General features: G+C 48.2%; 1 protein-coding gene across 1 annotated transcript; it reads left to right on the top strand.

The window, feature by feature from the left end:
• Positions 1 to 1778: 1778 nt before the first annotated feature.
• On the top strand, positions 1779 to 14436 carry SLC66A3 (solute carrier family 66 member 3). The gene is made up of 7 exons (XM_033125609.1): positions 1779 to 2113; positions 4315 to 4397; positions 4471 to 4540; positions 6107 to 6164; positions 9475 to 9595; positions 11565 to 11606; positions 13289 to 14436. The coding sequence occupies exons 1-7, from the start codon at positions 1971 to 1973 to the stop codon at positions 13378 to 13380; spliced, it is 609 nt and encodes a 202-aa protein (XP_032981500.1). The 5' UTR covers positions 1779 to 1970; the 3' UTR covers positions 13381 to 14436.
• The last annotated feature ends 131 nt before the right edge of the window (positions 14437 to 14567 follow it).

Genomic DNA, 14567 nt, shown 5'->3' with positions numbered 1-14567 from the left:
ATGGCTGATTCCAGGGGAAGCCTGGGAGCGCTGGGCAACAGTCAGAGCAAGGCCCAGTAAGGAAACGCGTAACAGATTGCTGGTGGTGCCAGTCCTTGACAGCCAGCCTTCCGATGAGCGCCAGGCAGCTTTTGGTAGGTCCACTTTTTCGGGGAGAATACAGATGCACTGAGAAGTTGAGTGAATTGCCTAAAGCCACACACTTTCTAAGTGGCAGAGCAGGGGTCATGAAGCCCACCTGGAGTCTCTGATGGCACCAGATTTCAGGGCAGTGTGCCTGCACAGAGCAGAAAGGGCATCGCGCCGGGCATGGAGACGGACTGCAGCTGCTGCTGGCTGTGTGACATGAGGCAAGCTGCCCGCTGCCCTGGAGCTCAGAACCTCACCTTAAAATGAGGCCAACAGCCCTTCGTGCCCACCCTCCCTCCCCTGCGCTTTTGAACTTTTTAATATGGAACATGTCAAACCCATACAACAGTAGAGCATGCAGTGTCATAATCCCCCATGTCATTACCATAACCGACTTCAAAAATGATCAACTCACGGCTAATTTTGTTTCCTCTACATCTCTACCCTCCCACCCAAAACCCCAATATTTTAAGGCAAATTCCAGACATCATATTTCATCTGTAAATATTTCAGGATCTCTAAAAGGTAAGGACTAAACACACACACACACACACACACACATCTTTGTTTTCCTCTTAAAGGTTTCCTTTTAAACATCCTGGTCTCCTTTAGCCTTGGCGAGGTACTCAAAACCTTGTGGATTCTTCCAGAGCAAGGGGCTGTTGGCCAGGTGAGGGCTGGAGGCCGGGAAGGAGAAAGGGGGAGCCTCTAATGCTTGGCTGAGGTTCAGAGGACAAAACCAGCAATCGTGGTTTCTGTCATTGCCTTTTTGTGGCTTTTTCTGCTTCATAGCCTGGACTTAATACCCAGGAGATTCTGAGAGCTTGTAAAATGCACCCCACCCCCTCAATTGTGCCGCGTCTAAGCTACCTTCTTTTATCAATAGAAATCTATTTTACCTCCTTAAGAAAAACGTTCATTCTGAAGTGCAAGGCTTGGGCGGAAAAAGGGGGTGTGGGGGGATGGCGGATGGCAAGGCCCAAGCCCCCAGGGAGGAAGCTTCCCGGGGTTGGGGAGGGGCGTTCTCCTTCTCAGCCGCAGAAAAGGGCAGGAAATGAACCGCCCCGGAGGTTCTGGCCCCCGCCCAGGACCGCGGCAAATCCTCAGGCTTCTCCAGGCCTGTTTCCCATCTGTACGTAAAGCGAGGACGAGCATAAACTAAACTGGGTCGTTAAGATCCTTACAAGTTTTAATCTCTGAAATGCTTACCGAGAAAAACAAAGAAAAACACTTTTAGGGAGTGAAAAATCCCACAAAAATGGCCCATCTCCCCACGAGGAGTGCCTGCTTGCCCTTCCGGGGTTCAGTCTCTGCCCACCCAACTCGCGGTAAAGGGGTACTACGTGTGTGTATGGGGCGGGGAGAGGCGGTTCTCTCCCGGCTCAGAACTGCGCGGGTCGGCTTAACACGGAAAAGTGAGTCAGCAGCGGGTATAGCCCACGCAGGGCACGGCCGCCCGAGGGCGGACCTGGGGGGATGAGCCGAGGCAGACCCCGGAAGCGGGGTGAGAGCGGACCCAGACACTGCGGCCGCGGGCCGCGCGGGCCCACACGGAGCGGGGCCCGACCGAGCGGGGCCCGGGGAAGGGCGGGGCGAGTCAGGGCGGGACGGAGCCGGGGTGGGCGGAGCGGATGCTGGGCGAGGCCCGGGCCGGGGATCTGGGCGGAGCGGCGGATCCCGGCGGGGAGGACCGCGGCTGGGCGAGCGGGGCTAGGTGTCCCGGGGCTCGGGCGGGGCCCAGGCGAGAACTCGAGGCCAGGAAAGGCGGAAGGACTCTACGAGCCCCGCAGCCGCGTGCTAAGCAGCTCCCCCGAGGCCTCGAGCCCCCGAGCCCCGGCGCCATGACCTCGGAGCTGCTGGGGTTTTGCAACTGGAGCACCCTGGGTGTGTGCGCGGCGCTGAAGCTGCCCCAGATCTCCGCCCTGCTGGCGGCGCGCAGCGCGCGGGGCCTCAGCCTCCCGAGTTTACTGCTGGAGCTGGCGGGGTAAGGACCCGGGTGGCGGCGGGGGGCTGCTCTTCCTCCCTCGCCTCTGGCCTGCGGGAGCCAGGGAGCCCCCCGCGTAAACAAGTAGGGGCGTGGGGAGCCGGGCGGGGAGTGACTAGGAAGGGCGCTTCCCCGGGCCACTCGCTTCCCCTTTATTTGTTGTCCATCAGCAAATGGTGGTAACGAATTGATGGTACAGGCCCATTTTACAGATGAGATAACTGACACCCAGCTGAATCATTCATTACTCCTTCCCCCTCCCTCAGTGACAAAACCAACCATCGGCCTTTGAGCAGGGCCGGCAGCCTCCGGTCTAGCCTGCCGCAAGAACGTTTACATCAACAATGGACGCATATATCACAATGGTGGTCCCATATGATTCAAATGGAGCTGAGAAATTTCTGTCACCTAGTGACCTCTTAGCTGCTTACTGTCATAGCGCACCCTACGGGTTTGTGGTGATGCTGGTGTAAACAAACCTGTCCTATCGGTAGTATAAAAGTATAGCACATAGAATTGCAGGTGTAGGCTGTACCAGCTAGGTTTAGGGAAATACACTCGACTATATTCGCAGAATGACGGAATAGCCTAAGGATGCATTTCTCAGTATCCCCCTCCTTAAGTGGCGCTTGACTGTACATCACACCTGAACCCACTCCCTGTCTCAGAACTCGGTTTCCTCGCCTGTAAAATGAGGGTTGAACATTTCTAAGGACCTTGTGGCTTTTAAAAGCTCCACGTTTGGGGGTGGGGTGGGAGGATTTGGAGAATGGAATGCTTTTTGGAAGCTGCGGAGGAGGGGGACTGGATTCGGTGATTGAAGGGTGGGTGGGACTCAGGCAGAGAGGAACCTAGGTCGCTCCTAGAGCATGTTCATCCATCAGAAATCCGGAGTGGGTGCCCTGACTGCATATTTAGACCTAAACACAATCGCAGTTGTGAAACTTGGCTGGGAAGACTTGAATTAGTGGGAAAACCTGGCACATGCAATCCCGCGGTCTAGCCCCTCGTCTTCCCCGCTTTGCTCTTCCCCAGCCCAGGCCCCCCACTTATCTCCTGGGGGGCTCTGAGGGCCAGCACTCCGTGGAGGGGCCCAGTTGGTTGACCCCGGGATCTGGGGCAAGAAAGAAGCCACAGGAGAGGGAGTCGGAGGAGACCTGGGGGTGTGGTAGGAATGAGGAGCTCGACCTTTTGGGGACCTGCCCCAGGCGCCCACGCAGTGAGAAGCTTGGGGCGGAAAGGCTTCACCAACAAGAGGGTGTGTGACCCCTCACGAGTTTGTGAATGACTGCAACATTGGGGCCCCCAGGCTGGATGGCGAGGATTGGAGAGTAGAGAGGGGCCCCAGAGGATGGGGGATACCGGCTGGAAGTGGCTGGCCAGAAGTGGCCTCAGTGTTGACCGGGAGGGGATGAGGGGCAGAGAAGACGAGGCTGGCCCCTGCAGGGTGAAGGGAAGACTGGCATGTCTGTAGAGTCCGGAGTCTGCCCACCACACCCTACCACTCCTCCCGGAGGTGACAGGCGAGGTCTTGGCCTTCATCCTGCTGTGTCACCTAAAACTTGAACAGTTTACCTTAGCAAAAACCAGCCCTCTGGTGGTGGAATGTGGCTTCCCTGGACCAGAGAGCCTGGAAGTTGGGAGGGAGGCGGCCTGTCTAAGGGTTCTGCAGGGCTTAGGGTGCAAGTGCAGACTGGGGTCACGAAGAGTGATGCCTGTGCAAGGACTAGGCACTGAGGGGACCTCTGGAGCTGGGAGGGGGGGGGGGAGGAAGGAAGGGGGCAGGGACAGACCAAGGTAGGTGCTCCCTGCCTGGCAGCTGCTATGCTCTTGCTGGAACAGGTGTCCAGGGCAGGTTTCCAGTTTTGGGGACAGGCAGACCTGGGCCTGGAAGCCCCGGTCTCTTCTAATCCAGCGGATTGCCCTCTGCAAAAATCATTTGTAAGTGCCCATCCTAAGGGACCTGGCAGAGATCGTGTGTATTATCGCCAGAGCCCAGCCAGTACTGACGCTCCCCAAATGGTGGAGATGATTAATTTTACATTCCATCCTTTTTGTTCTCAGCCTCCCTCCTTGACTTCTGCAGGTTCCAGCCACCAGTTCTGAGGTTTTGCAGACAAGCCTGTACTCTTGGGTGAGGCCGGCCTCCCTTGGTGAGTGTCGGGTCAGCCACAGTTCAGGTGTGCCCTCTCTCCCACCAGGTTCCTGGTGTTTCTCCGGTACCAGTGTTACTACGAGTACCCGCTGCTGACCTACCTGGAGTACCCCATTCTCATCGCACAAGGTAACCGAGCTCTTCGTGCCCAGGGCAGCCCTGGGGGTCCGTCCTCCCTCTCACTCCAAGCCTTTCCCTGCAGATGTCATCCTCCTGCTCTGTGTGTTCCATTTCAGCGGGAACGTGTACCGGGCAGTGCCATACATCGCCCTGTATCCTTTCGCCATTAGAGAGTCAGGGATGGGACCGGGGTACTGCTTTTGCTAATAGTACGTATTATTCAGCAGGGCCCTTTACCAGTTAAACTAAAAAGAATCCCAAATGCAAGACTTCATTGAGCGAATATATCTCTACAGCCCAAAGTTGCCCTTGTGCCTTCCTGCTTGGTGGTCTCCCCCCCGAGACCAAGGTGCCCTACGGGGGCCAGACAGGCCACATTAAGACCTTACTGCTGGGCATGCTGAGCGACAGAAGCACCCCTGCTAAGAGCGACATTGTCCAGCTTTATTCTCTAGGGAAAGGGAGACATTTCTTCCTTCCCTGAAAATGTCCCCAAAGTATTTAAGTCATAGTCATGAGAATGTCTGGCATTTAACACAGTGTCGCTAACACTTGGTCAGCCTGCTCCTTTACTGCCTGTTTGTGGAAGCGTGTGAGCTCTTGAGGCTTTAGGAGTCTCAGTGGGGGCCTGGTCATCACACAGACACGTCCCCACGGCCTGGCTTTCATTTTAGCTCTTCGTAAAAACTACTTTATCGCTAGTTGAACTTCACACTCCTTAGAAGGCCAAGCAAGCCTTTGATTGGCAGTCAGTGAAGCCTGCCACATCTGTGACATGATCTTCAGGGCAGAGGAAAGAGGGAGGGTGCTGCCAGGCCTGAGCGCCTGGAGGCTGTGGGTGCAGAGCGGTGAGACGCACCGGGTGCTGACTAGGTTGCTAGGAGTTACTCTCCTGGCTGTTAGCACAGGGCATTGTCTGTTTCAGTGCCTTCATTTCAATAATGTTATTAATTAGAATCCCAGCAACCTGTTGGGTCCCTACGATGAGCCACAAGGCATTGAGGAGGTAGACCGGACAGGGAATGTTAAGTCCATGTTGCAGACAAGCAAACCAAGGTCGGGAGATGGAAAGAGGCTTGTCGAAGGTCACAGCAGAGGCTGCTTGCTATCCCCTCACTGCCTGGCCGCTTCCTCTCCTGTGTTTGCTTCAGCTTCTCTAGCTGGGCTCTATTCCTGCAACATCATTGAGCTTGATAAAAATCAAATAGCATTCCTCCTGTCTTCCAGGATTGCTCTCCCCACTAGATCCTTTTTACACAGGAGTTAGTGGGAGAGGGGTAGAGTTGTGTGTGACACCAATTTTGCAGGATATGCCTACTTTATAATGTTGGACCTCTCTCATCAAGAGCTTATCTTTCGACATGACATTGGAGATGTCTACATGGTCGGGAATTAAGCCAGAAGTTAAAATCATTGGAATGTTCCCAACCCTAGGGACAGTTTGTGAACACAGGGTTCAATTGTAATTTTCTTGCATAATCTGCTTCTGTTCTTTTGGACTCCTCGCAAGTGTTCACTTGAAACTGTTTTTGTCTGTTCCAAATCTGACAAGTTCTAGCAGAGCCGCTCCCAATTCCCCACTTGGCTCATCTGCGTAACCTCTGTGGTCTGGGTTTGTTTCCATGGGCACTGAGGGGGGTGTGGTGGAGGGAAAGGGGAGAAAGGGGGAGGGTGGGGTTGGCGCTGCCAATCAGGCCACTTCCTTAGCACTTGGTAAGATTTGTGACGTCTTGGTTCCTCCTCACCCTGCAGAAGTGGGTCATAGACCTGGCCATGGTAAGTATGAAAAGAGTGTGTGAGATAGTCTGTCATTCTTCTCTCCATGCCACTGCCCTGCAAAGAACTTGATAGATCAGGTGTTTAACCTGCTCAGTTTTCAGCTGTACCAAAAGACAATGGGAAGAAAATACAGTGCTCTCCAAATATTAAGTCATTATTCTCACTTAAATGTACGGCACCTTTTTTTTTTTCACTTCCTTTTTTGGGGGCCATAGAGAACCGGATCGGGGAGGTAGGTAACGGTAGTAGAATGAAGAACTGAGTGTAAGTTAAAGAGCTTCCTGTCTGGTTCATAATTACATATTGGTTACCTACTCATTATTTTTCCAGGTTTGCTCTCCCAAACCTTTTTGTCCATGTTGGGAAACATAAGCCCTGTGCTTTTTTTCCTTCCTTGGTTAAGAGCCCATAATTCCCATGCTGTGAGAATAGGATTCTGATCGTGGGTCAGGAAGCATTTGACCCTAGATCTTCTCTCCAAGGTGACAGAAGTGAACGTTTCCACCCAATGAGAAACGGAGGAGGACTAATTGGTGGTCACAAGTCACTGCCTGCCACATCCAACTTAGGAATTTCACCCCCTTCTTCCCCAAATTCTTGTCTGTGACCCTCTCTTGGAAAGTGGTCTTGACTCTGTTACGTTTCAACTGTGTGACATTTGGAGAGCAAATAAGTAGGGTTACCACATTAACAATGAATAATATTTTAGTATAAATATTAAACTAAGTATTTAGTGTAAGTATTTAGTAGAGTTCCAAATATTGCACAGGACATACTTAAGCTAAAAAATGATTTGTTGTGGATTTGAAATTCAGATTTAACTGGGTGCCCTATATTTTTATTTGGTATATCTGGCCACCCTACAAAAACATCTCTAGGATCTCAGTAGCTGCTCCTGCTGGTGGAGTCTGTGCAGCTCTGGCTGTTGGGGTGATCAGGCTGGCAGCAGCAGGAGCTTTGACGCCCAAGGAGGTCATTCCGGGATGATGGGGACATAGGCTCTGCAGGAACCAGGTCCAGAGGTCAAAGGCTGCAGTGGTTTTGTTTCTTCGGTGCCCTTCTCAGTGAGTGCTCTGTTCGAACCACACACTGATGTTCTAATAGTTCATAGAATGGAGTTTTCTTTTCCCCTCACCCAGCACAGGCTGTTGCTGTCCCCAAGTGTTTTCTGGTGCCTATTCCATGGCCGGCACTGGGACCTTGGGGACAAGGTGCTGGCTTGAGGGTCCTAAGGCCACAGTGAGGAGAAAGAGCTTCAGAGCTCACACAGGGCAGAAACCCCAAGGACCCCACAGGGAACGGTGCTGCTTGAATTTGTGAAAAACCCAAGTTACGGAAGGTTTATGGTCCTGTTGCTTTCAAAAGCAAGTACGAGTGCAGACCGAGAAATCCTTTCCACAGAAGCCCTAAACTGCTTTCATGGTTAAGTTGGTAATTCACACACTCGTAGTTTATTCACAGAAGGATGGGATTACAGTGCTTAAAAGTGATCTCCGCAACGGTCTAAGCACCCTGTCCTTCCCAGTCCTGTTCCTTGGTGGGTCTCAGGAAAACCTAGCCCTCTGCAGCTGAGTGTCCAGCCTTGGCTATGCCCCCAAAGGAACGCCCTCATGATTCCAACGATGGCTTTTACCAGGAGGACGAATCTGGTGGAGTACCTAGCAGGCAAAGTTAGCACTAGTCTGCTATAACGTGGCCCTGTGCCCTGACATGCGTGGACGGAGCATGAGCTCACTTCCTGCCCTGCCCACCCTCCACCCACCCTGACTCCTGCTGCTGCCCGTGCTGACCCTGTTCCTGTCTGGTCGTCCTCTCCATCCCTCCTCAGTCTGCCCAGGTCACCCAGACGGCACCAGAGCCGCTTCCTCACAGGTCTCCAGCTCGGGGTCAGTCACCCGAGCCAGCTGTGCCCAGCTCCCAGTGTGACCCGTCTTGGAGCCGACCACAGGCCTGACCACAGGCACTTGCCCGCCTCCCTTCTCCATCATTCTTTGTTGTCCAGGTCACCCCTTCTCCCCTCCCATGTTATCCTGTGTCACCTCTGTCGTTACATTTGCCAAGTTGCTCTGTTAAGGGTTTAGTCATTCAGCGAGCACTCGCTGAGTGACAGCCATGTGGCAGCACTGTTCCAGGTGCTGGGGACCCAGCAGAACACAGGACAAGTGCGCCCCTCATGGCGCTTCGTTCTGGGGCGACAGAAGATAAGTGAGCTGCGCTGTCAAGGACCCCAGCCACTTCTTTCTCGCTAAAGCCAGTGGCGGTTCTCTTTCCTCATCTTAGCACCTCTGTAGCATTTGACACCATAGATAAGATCCATGAATCACTTTGTTCACTCGGCGTCCGTCTGGGACACCTTGCCCCTTGGCGTCCCTTCACCTGGTCCTCCCGTGTCTCTGCCTGTTCCTCATCTCCCAACTTCTTCAGTGAGAGGCTCCAGCCCACTCTGCTGGCGACATTCAACCACAGGCATCTCCAGTGGCACATGGCCGCCAGCCCTGCCCTGTCTTCCAGCAAACCTGCCCCTGTGCAGCTTTATCTCAGTTAACAGCCAGAAACCCTGGAGCTTGGAACCACTCTGGACATTTTCTCACATCCCACAGCCAGTTCCTCAGCAAATCCTGTCAGCGTTACCTTCAGAATCGATCCAGAATCTGAACACTTCTCAGCTCCTCTTTCTGCCTGCCTGGCACCCACCTTCCCCCTGGCCTCCCTGGGGTCTTTACTCAACCTGGCAGCTGAAGTGGGTGTTTCAGCTGAGGAAGAGGCTGGGAGATGGCAGGGCTGGACGCTGCTCAGGTGGGGCCTGCTGTGCAGTGTGGCTGGCCAAGGGGTGACCTCTCTCCTGGCAGGGGCACCAAGGGTCTGGGTCATCACCACACGCGGGGACTCGTTACAGGAGCCAGGAACTCTGAGCCCACGTGCTTCAGCTTGCTGCTTTGAGTTTACAAGCCTGTCAGTTCAAAGCAACATGGTTTTCCCCAGGCTCTAAAACAATAAAATCTACATCTCTTTTTTTTTATTGGCAGGTGGGGATAGATAGGTCTTTGTGGCCACGCAGTGACTTTCTTACTGTCAACTTCAAACTACCTGCAGGCCGTTTAGTTACTCACTGAACAGTGGAGCTGGTGGGTTATAAACACACGTCTCACTGTTGCATTTTTTCCACTAAACATGAGTTTTGCCCTTGTACAAATTGGTTGTTACTTGACTTGAAAATCGGGCATCAAAGCGCTTTCAGTAAGTACCTGGTGCTGTTCTGCTTTGTTACTTAAGGGACGCCTACCTTTTGTGTTTTGTCTGCACACAGAATTTATGTACTTTCATCAGTGCGGCCAGTAAGTTTGCTCAGCTCCAGTACCTGTGGAAGACCAGGGACTCGGGTGCCGTGAGCGCTCTCACTTGGAGCCTCGCTTCCTACACCTGTGCGGGTAAGAACAAAACTCGAACTAATGCTGGGGTGATCTTTGCTGGCATCCAGTGCCTACCCAGGAGAGTGCATTAACTCGCTGTCCGAGTGTCAGAGCCCCCACCCCCAGCTTTAATTCTTTCCAAATAGCTATTCAGATAGAACTTCCTAGTGTGCCCATACTTACAAGGCTGACTGAATGCAAACGACTCTCCTTTTTCTGCAAGAGCCATATGTACTCCAGCTGCCAAAAAAAAGTGAAAGCACACCTTTCACCACAAATCTGGTCTAATATTAATAACAGTCCTCTCATGTTCTTTGAAAAGCATCGCGAGGATGATTATATTGAATCCATTAACTTGTTTTAAAAATTTGAATCTTTATAACAGATTAAAGAGATGCAAATCAAACATTGGCTTTTCAGAATGAATATTATTTGCACCAGTGGGCTTTTGTAGAGCCATAGTTTGGTCTCAACTTTAGAATTTCCACCGTTCATTTGGATTCTTGAAAGAATTACTTAAAATACATATATGTTATATTTAGGTGGAAACACTTTAAAATTTCAGAGCTGTCACATTAATTAGATTTACTAGTTTTAAATATATTAATTATATTCGTTCATGTTTCTTTATCTTAAGGGCCCATTTCTTCATCTGGGGTTGCTGGTAGGAGTATGTATATACTCTAACTTCTGGAACTGCTAATTAGATGTTACTTCTTAGCTCCCTAATTTTATCTTCAGGTATTTTAATCTTTAAATGTTGCTTATTACATTTTTTAAAGGAGATCTTGGGAACTTGTAACTGGAGACCGTGTATTGCATTTCAATCTATTTTGCGTGGCATTCTGCTTAACAAATACTTAAATATTTGTTGAATACATGACAAATGGAGGACTGATTTTATGGGGGAAAAATGAACTGGTTTTAAACCCAACTTCCCTTTGGTTGATGAGGCTAACAGCCTCAGCACTGAGTTAGAAATGAATGAAATGTGCCTTTTAGCACTGACCCTAATTGCCTTTGGTCACTGTTGCCCAGTTCACCTTGGGGCAGGAACTAGCATTAGTATTTATGAAACGTCTTGTTACGAGTTTGCTGGAGAATCCTTAGTTGGCCCCTCTTCCTAATGGATGGAATTGCTCCATCTCTTTAAAACCCCCTCTCTCCCATGGAAATTGCTGATGTAATCCACAACCATTTACAGGGCGCCTGTGTGTCAAATCCTTGGGTTATCAAAATTGGCAACAAAACATTTGATAAGATTTGGTCTCTGCCTTTCAGGGGCTTAGTTTAGTTAGAAGCTAAGACCAGAAATCTATTGTGTCAATATATGCTAAGCACAAAGCTTATTAGGCAGAGGGAGAGCTTTGTATGGGTTGGTTTTGGGTTAGGAAAGGCATGCTTTGTAGGTAGTGATGCTCTCTAAGTCCCAAGTCACATGTGTCAGTTTAAACTGTCACTGCAATTTCCTAAGTGTTTACTTAGTGAAGTGCCATACCAGAAAAAATGAATTCAACAGTTTTAACTAGATCCTTAGGAAAATCATACCCTTTTCTGGGCCTCGGTTTCCTTTTTCTATAAAATAATGGGGGGGTAGAGTTCAGTGATTTAAAAACATTGTTTTTGGGTAGTGGTAGCCTAACCAGAAGCTCAATATGTACACGAGATTTTCAGAAGTTGCTTTGGGGTGGGGGGAGGGGTGGGGGTTGGCACACAGTGTGGGGGGGGAGGACGAGGGGGGGGCTCGGGTTTCCCTGGGCAGCACTTAATTCCCTTCCAGGAATGGTTTCTGCTCTTATGACCAGCTTCAAAACCACTCGGCTAGGAAGCATGGCTGGCTTTGATATGTTTTATGAAATATGGTACTATTTAGTATTCCGAACTAACAAAATCTTTCAAGAATAGTTAGCATATATTCCTGTATTTATGTTAGCTAAATACCAAAATGTCTGAGTTGATATTTATTGCCAAAAATTTTCTTTTACAGCAAGAATAGTAACAACTTTAATGACTACCAATGATCTTACAAGTAAGCAAAAACTTTTTCTGCCCACTTCCTTTTTAAATTTTGTGCCATTTGTGCCTCCTTCATTTGTAAATTGTCCTGTGGTTTAACCCATCAACTGGACTCCATTGGACTATAAAGTTAAGAGGCCCAAGTGGTCATCTGTCACCATTTGTGGGATTAAGCACCTACTTTTGTAGCTGCCAGAGAGTATGCACAAGGGGCAATTCCTGTCTTTGTGCAGCTTCCACTCCAGCAGTGGAAATGGACAGGGAAGTAATCACACAATTAACTATTGAAAAATTCTGTGAAATGTGTTTTGAAAGAAGACGGGATGAGCCACCTAATGGGAACCTGGCCTAACTGGAGGGAGCTGGGAAGATGAGTTTGAAGAAGACAGATCTGGAGAAGGTGGGAAAGACGGTTACAAGGAACAGCATGTGTGAAGGTCATGAGCAAAGAGGATGCAAGGCTTAGCCTTGGAGAGTACCAGGAGACCTGGAGTGAGCGCGTGGGGAGTGAGTCTGATGACGCGAGGGCAGGTGCCGAGGCCACGTGGCCTGGGACTTCACAGAATTGCCCACAACAGTGCAATGCTTTTTAAAGCTGGGAAGTGACATAATCATTTGACTCCATGTCTTTGTTGTTTTTTAAAAAGGGAAATAAAGAGAAAAGAGAAAATACTTGCGTTAACCCAAAAAGAATTTAGTAATTCCTTAGGCTGAGTTTTCAACTCCCAAATCGATCATATAAAAAGTTTTTGGAAAATGATTAAAACAGATGGGGTGGTCCCATCTATGAACAGGAAATATGTCCCTGGCCCAAAGACCCTTTACCTGAGCTAATTATTATTTGAGAAATCTTGCTGCAGAACGTCCCTTCCCGGAGGTGGTAGTTTGGAGGTGGCAGCTGACTGTCAGCGCTGAGGGGAGGATGAAAAGTGTTCTGGTCAAAGCATAAACTTGGTTCACGTGGGGAAAGGGAAAGATGGCTTGAGTCTTCTCCACAGAACTTGAATTCTCTGCATGGAAAGGAAAGGAGAGTCAAAGCATAATTAAACAACAAAACAAACCTACTTATTGAAGAGTAAGTTTAACAGATTGAGAATGTTCTAATTGTGATTTGTGTCTAAGGTGACAGCTGTTCCAGAAAGTGATCAGTATACCTAGAGATAACGTTTCAACAACAGTTTAGCTAATATATGTGTTTTACAACCAGGAAGATACATTAAATCTCATACACCTTATTTACCAGGAGTGTTGCTCAAGTCATTACTTTTTTTAATGGTTACCTCAGTATAAAATAGGCTTTGACGTTTGCGCCAGTTTTTCAGAATTACCTAAACAGACGCATTATACCACCTTTGGAATGTTCTGAGACACCACTCACTATACGCAACTTAAAAATGAGTAAAGGGATTTTAAAAAGTTATAATATTCCTTATCAGCTAGAGCCAGATTCCTCCAAATTAAACATTTAAGATAAAGTCAAGCCAAGTGGCCAGTGGTAGTCATGGTAGGAAGATCATTTTTCCAGCAATATTTGGAACCAAAGTTGTTCAAAAGTTCTCATGATCCATAGTTCTAAGTTTCAGTTTTGGGGTGTGAAATTTTATTTAGCCTACTTAGAGCAGGAGGTGATTGTTTTACAATGTGAAAACAGTATTTTTTAATATATATTTTTTCTTTCCTTTTAACTGATTTCAGTTCTTATACGTTTTGTGATCATGCTGGCTTTAAATATCTGGGTAACAGCGACAGTACTTCGCTACCGGAAGACCATTTTCAAGGGTGAATGATGGATGTACTCTACACGATGGATGTACAATGATGGATAGATGGATTTCGAATCACTGAACCAAAGGAAAGAAAAGCTCGTTGTTAAATCAAGGTCTTTTATAAATTTATCCAAACATTTCAGAATTTTGAAGCCAAAGGTATTTTAGATTTGAAAGAGCCACTTAAACTTGTTTAAAAATGATTTCCCTCTCTCTTCCTCCACCCCCTTCATTAGGTTAAGTTAGGGCTCAGACATTGCAGTTTTGAGAAGGCTGGTGATGGATGGAATTTGTCCAAGCCCATTTTGAGATCAATCTCACCCTTCAAGTCATCATTAACTTCTCTCCAACAAGCTAACTAGAGATAACTAGTTTTTTTCAGCTTTCAGAATCTTTTAAGAAATAAATGCTGTCCACGGCACATGAACATGGAGGGGAATTTTGCTCCAAATTGCAGGAAGAATTGTAATAAATTACTCGGTTCACTTTCTGGGACTGTTTAATTGTAACACAGATATAACAGGATGGCCTTATTGTATCATAACACAATTCAACACCTCCTTAGGTTATACAAGTATATCAGAGGAAGAAAAATGTAACTGGCCTGAGTTCATATACCAAAGTAGTCCTTTAGCTTCATACTGTGCCTTTAAGTAATTCCTAATAAAAGGTACTACTGGATGCCTCTGTATGACGAGTACTCCCAATGAATGTTCTGATGCAAGCACAATGCTGCCATTTTTATAAGTGCCACATCCATACAATTACCGTTATTAGAATTAGGTTCAAATACAGCTGACCTGGACTGTTTTGTGCATTGAAAATATATGTAGTAAAGGGTATTGCGGAGTTCTGCCAAGTTCTTACGGATTTTAGTCTCATTATAATATCATGTTCTAAACATAAGATTACCAGACAGTGCACCTTCAGATAAAAGTTTATAAACTCCAACATTTAAAAACTCTCTTCCCCCTTATAATTGAATGGCATTATTCTGGCATATGCAGTAAGTAAAGGATGTTTATTAGAGAATATTTTAATTTCCTATGTAAATAAACTTGAATATCTTGAACTCTGCTTGTTGAGTCTTGAAACTGTTTTAATGTGATTAGTTTTAAGTTATGTAAAGTGCAGTTTTTAAAATACAAACTGGTTAATCCTTTTAGAACTATTCTTGGGACCAGCAGCTATCTAAACATAAATAATAC

This window comes from Rhinolophus ferrumequinum, chromosome 13 (assembly GCF_004115265.2).
Source record: "Rhinolophus ferrumequinum isolate MPI-CBG mRhiFer1 chromosome 13, mRhiFer1_v1.p, whole genome shotgun sequence".
In the NCBI taxonomy this organism is placed as follows: Eukaryota; Metazoa; Chordata; class Mammalia; order Chiroptera; family Rhinolophidae; genus Rhinolophus; species Rhinolophus ferrumequinum.
This window is presented reverse-complemented; position numbering and strand designations above follow the sequence as displayed.

Excerpts from the sequence above, each read along its gene's own strand:
- SLC66A3 (XM_033125609.1), top strand. The coding sequence starts at position 1,971 with ATGACCTCGGAGCTGCTGGGGTTTTGCAACTGGAGCACCCTGGGTGTG. Across the intron at positions 4,541-6,106 it reads GCAGTGCCATACATCGCCCT|ATTTGTGACGTCTTGGTTCC; the intron begins GTATCCTTTCGC and ends GCACTTGGTAAG. Across the intron at positions 9,596-11,564 it reads CGCTTCCTACACCTGTGCGG|CAAGAATAGTAACAACTTTA; the intron begins GTAAGAACAAAA and ends TTTCTTTTACAG.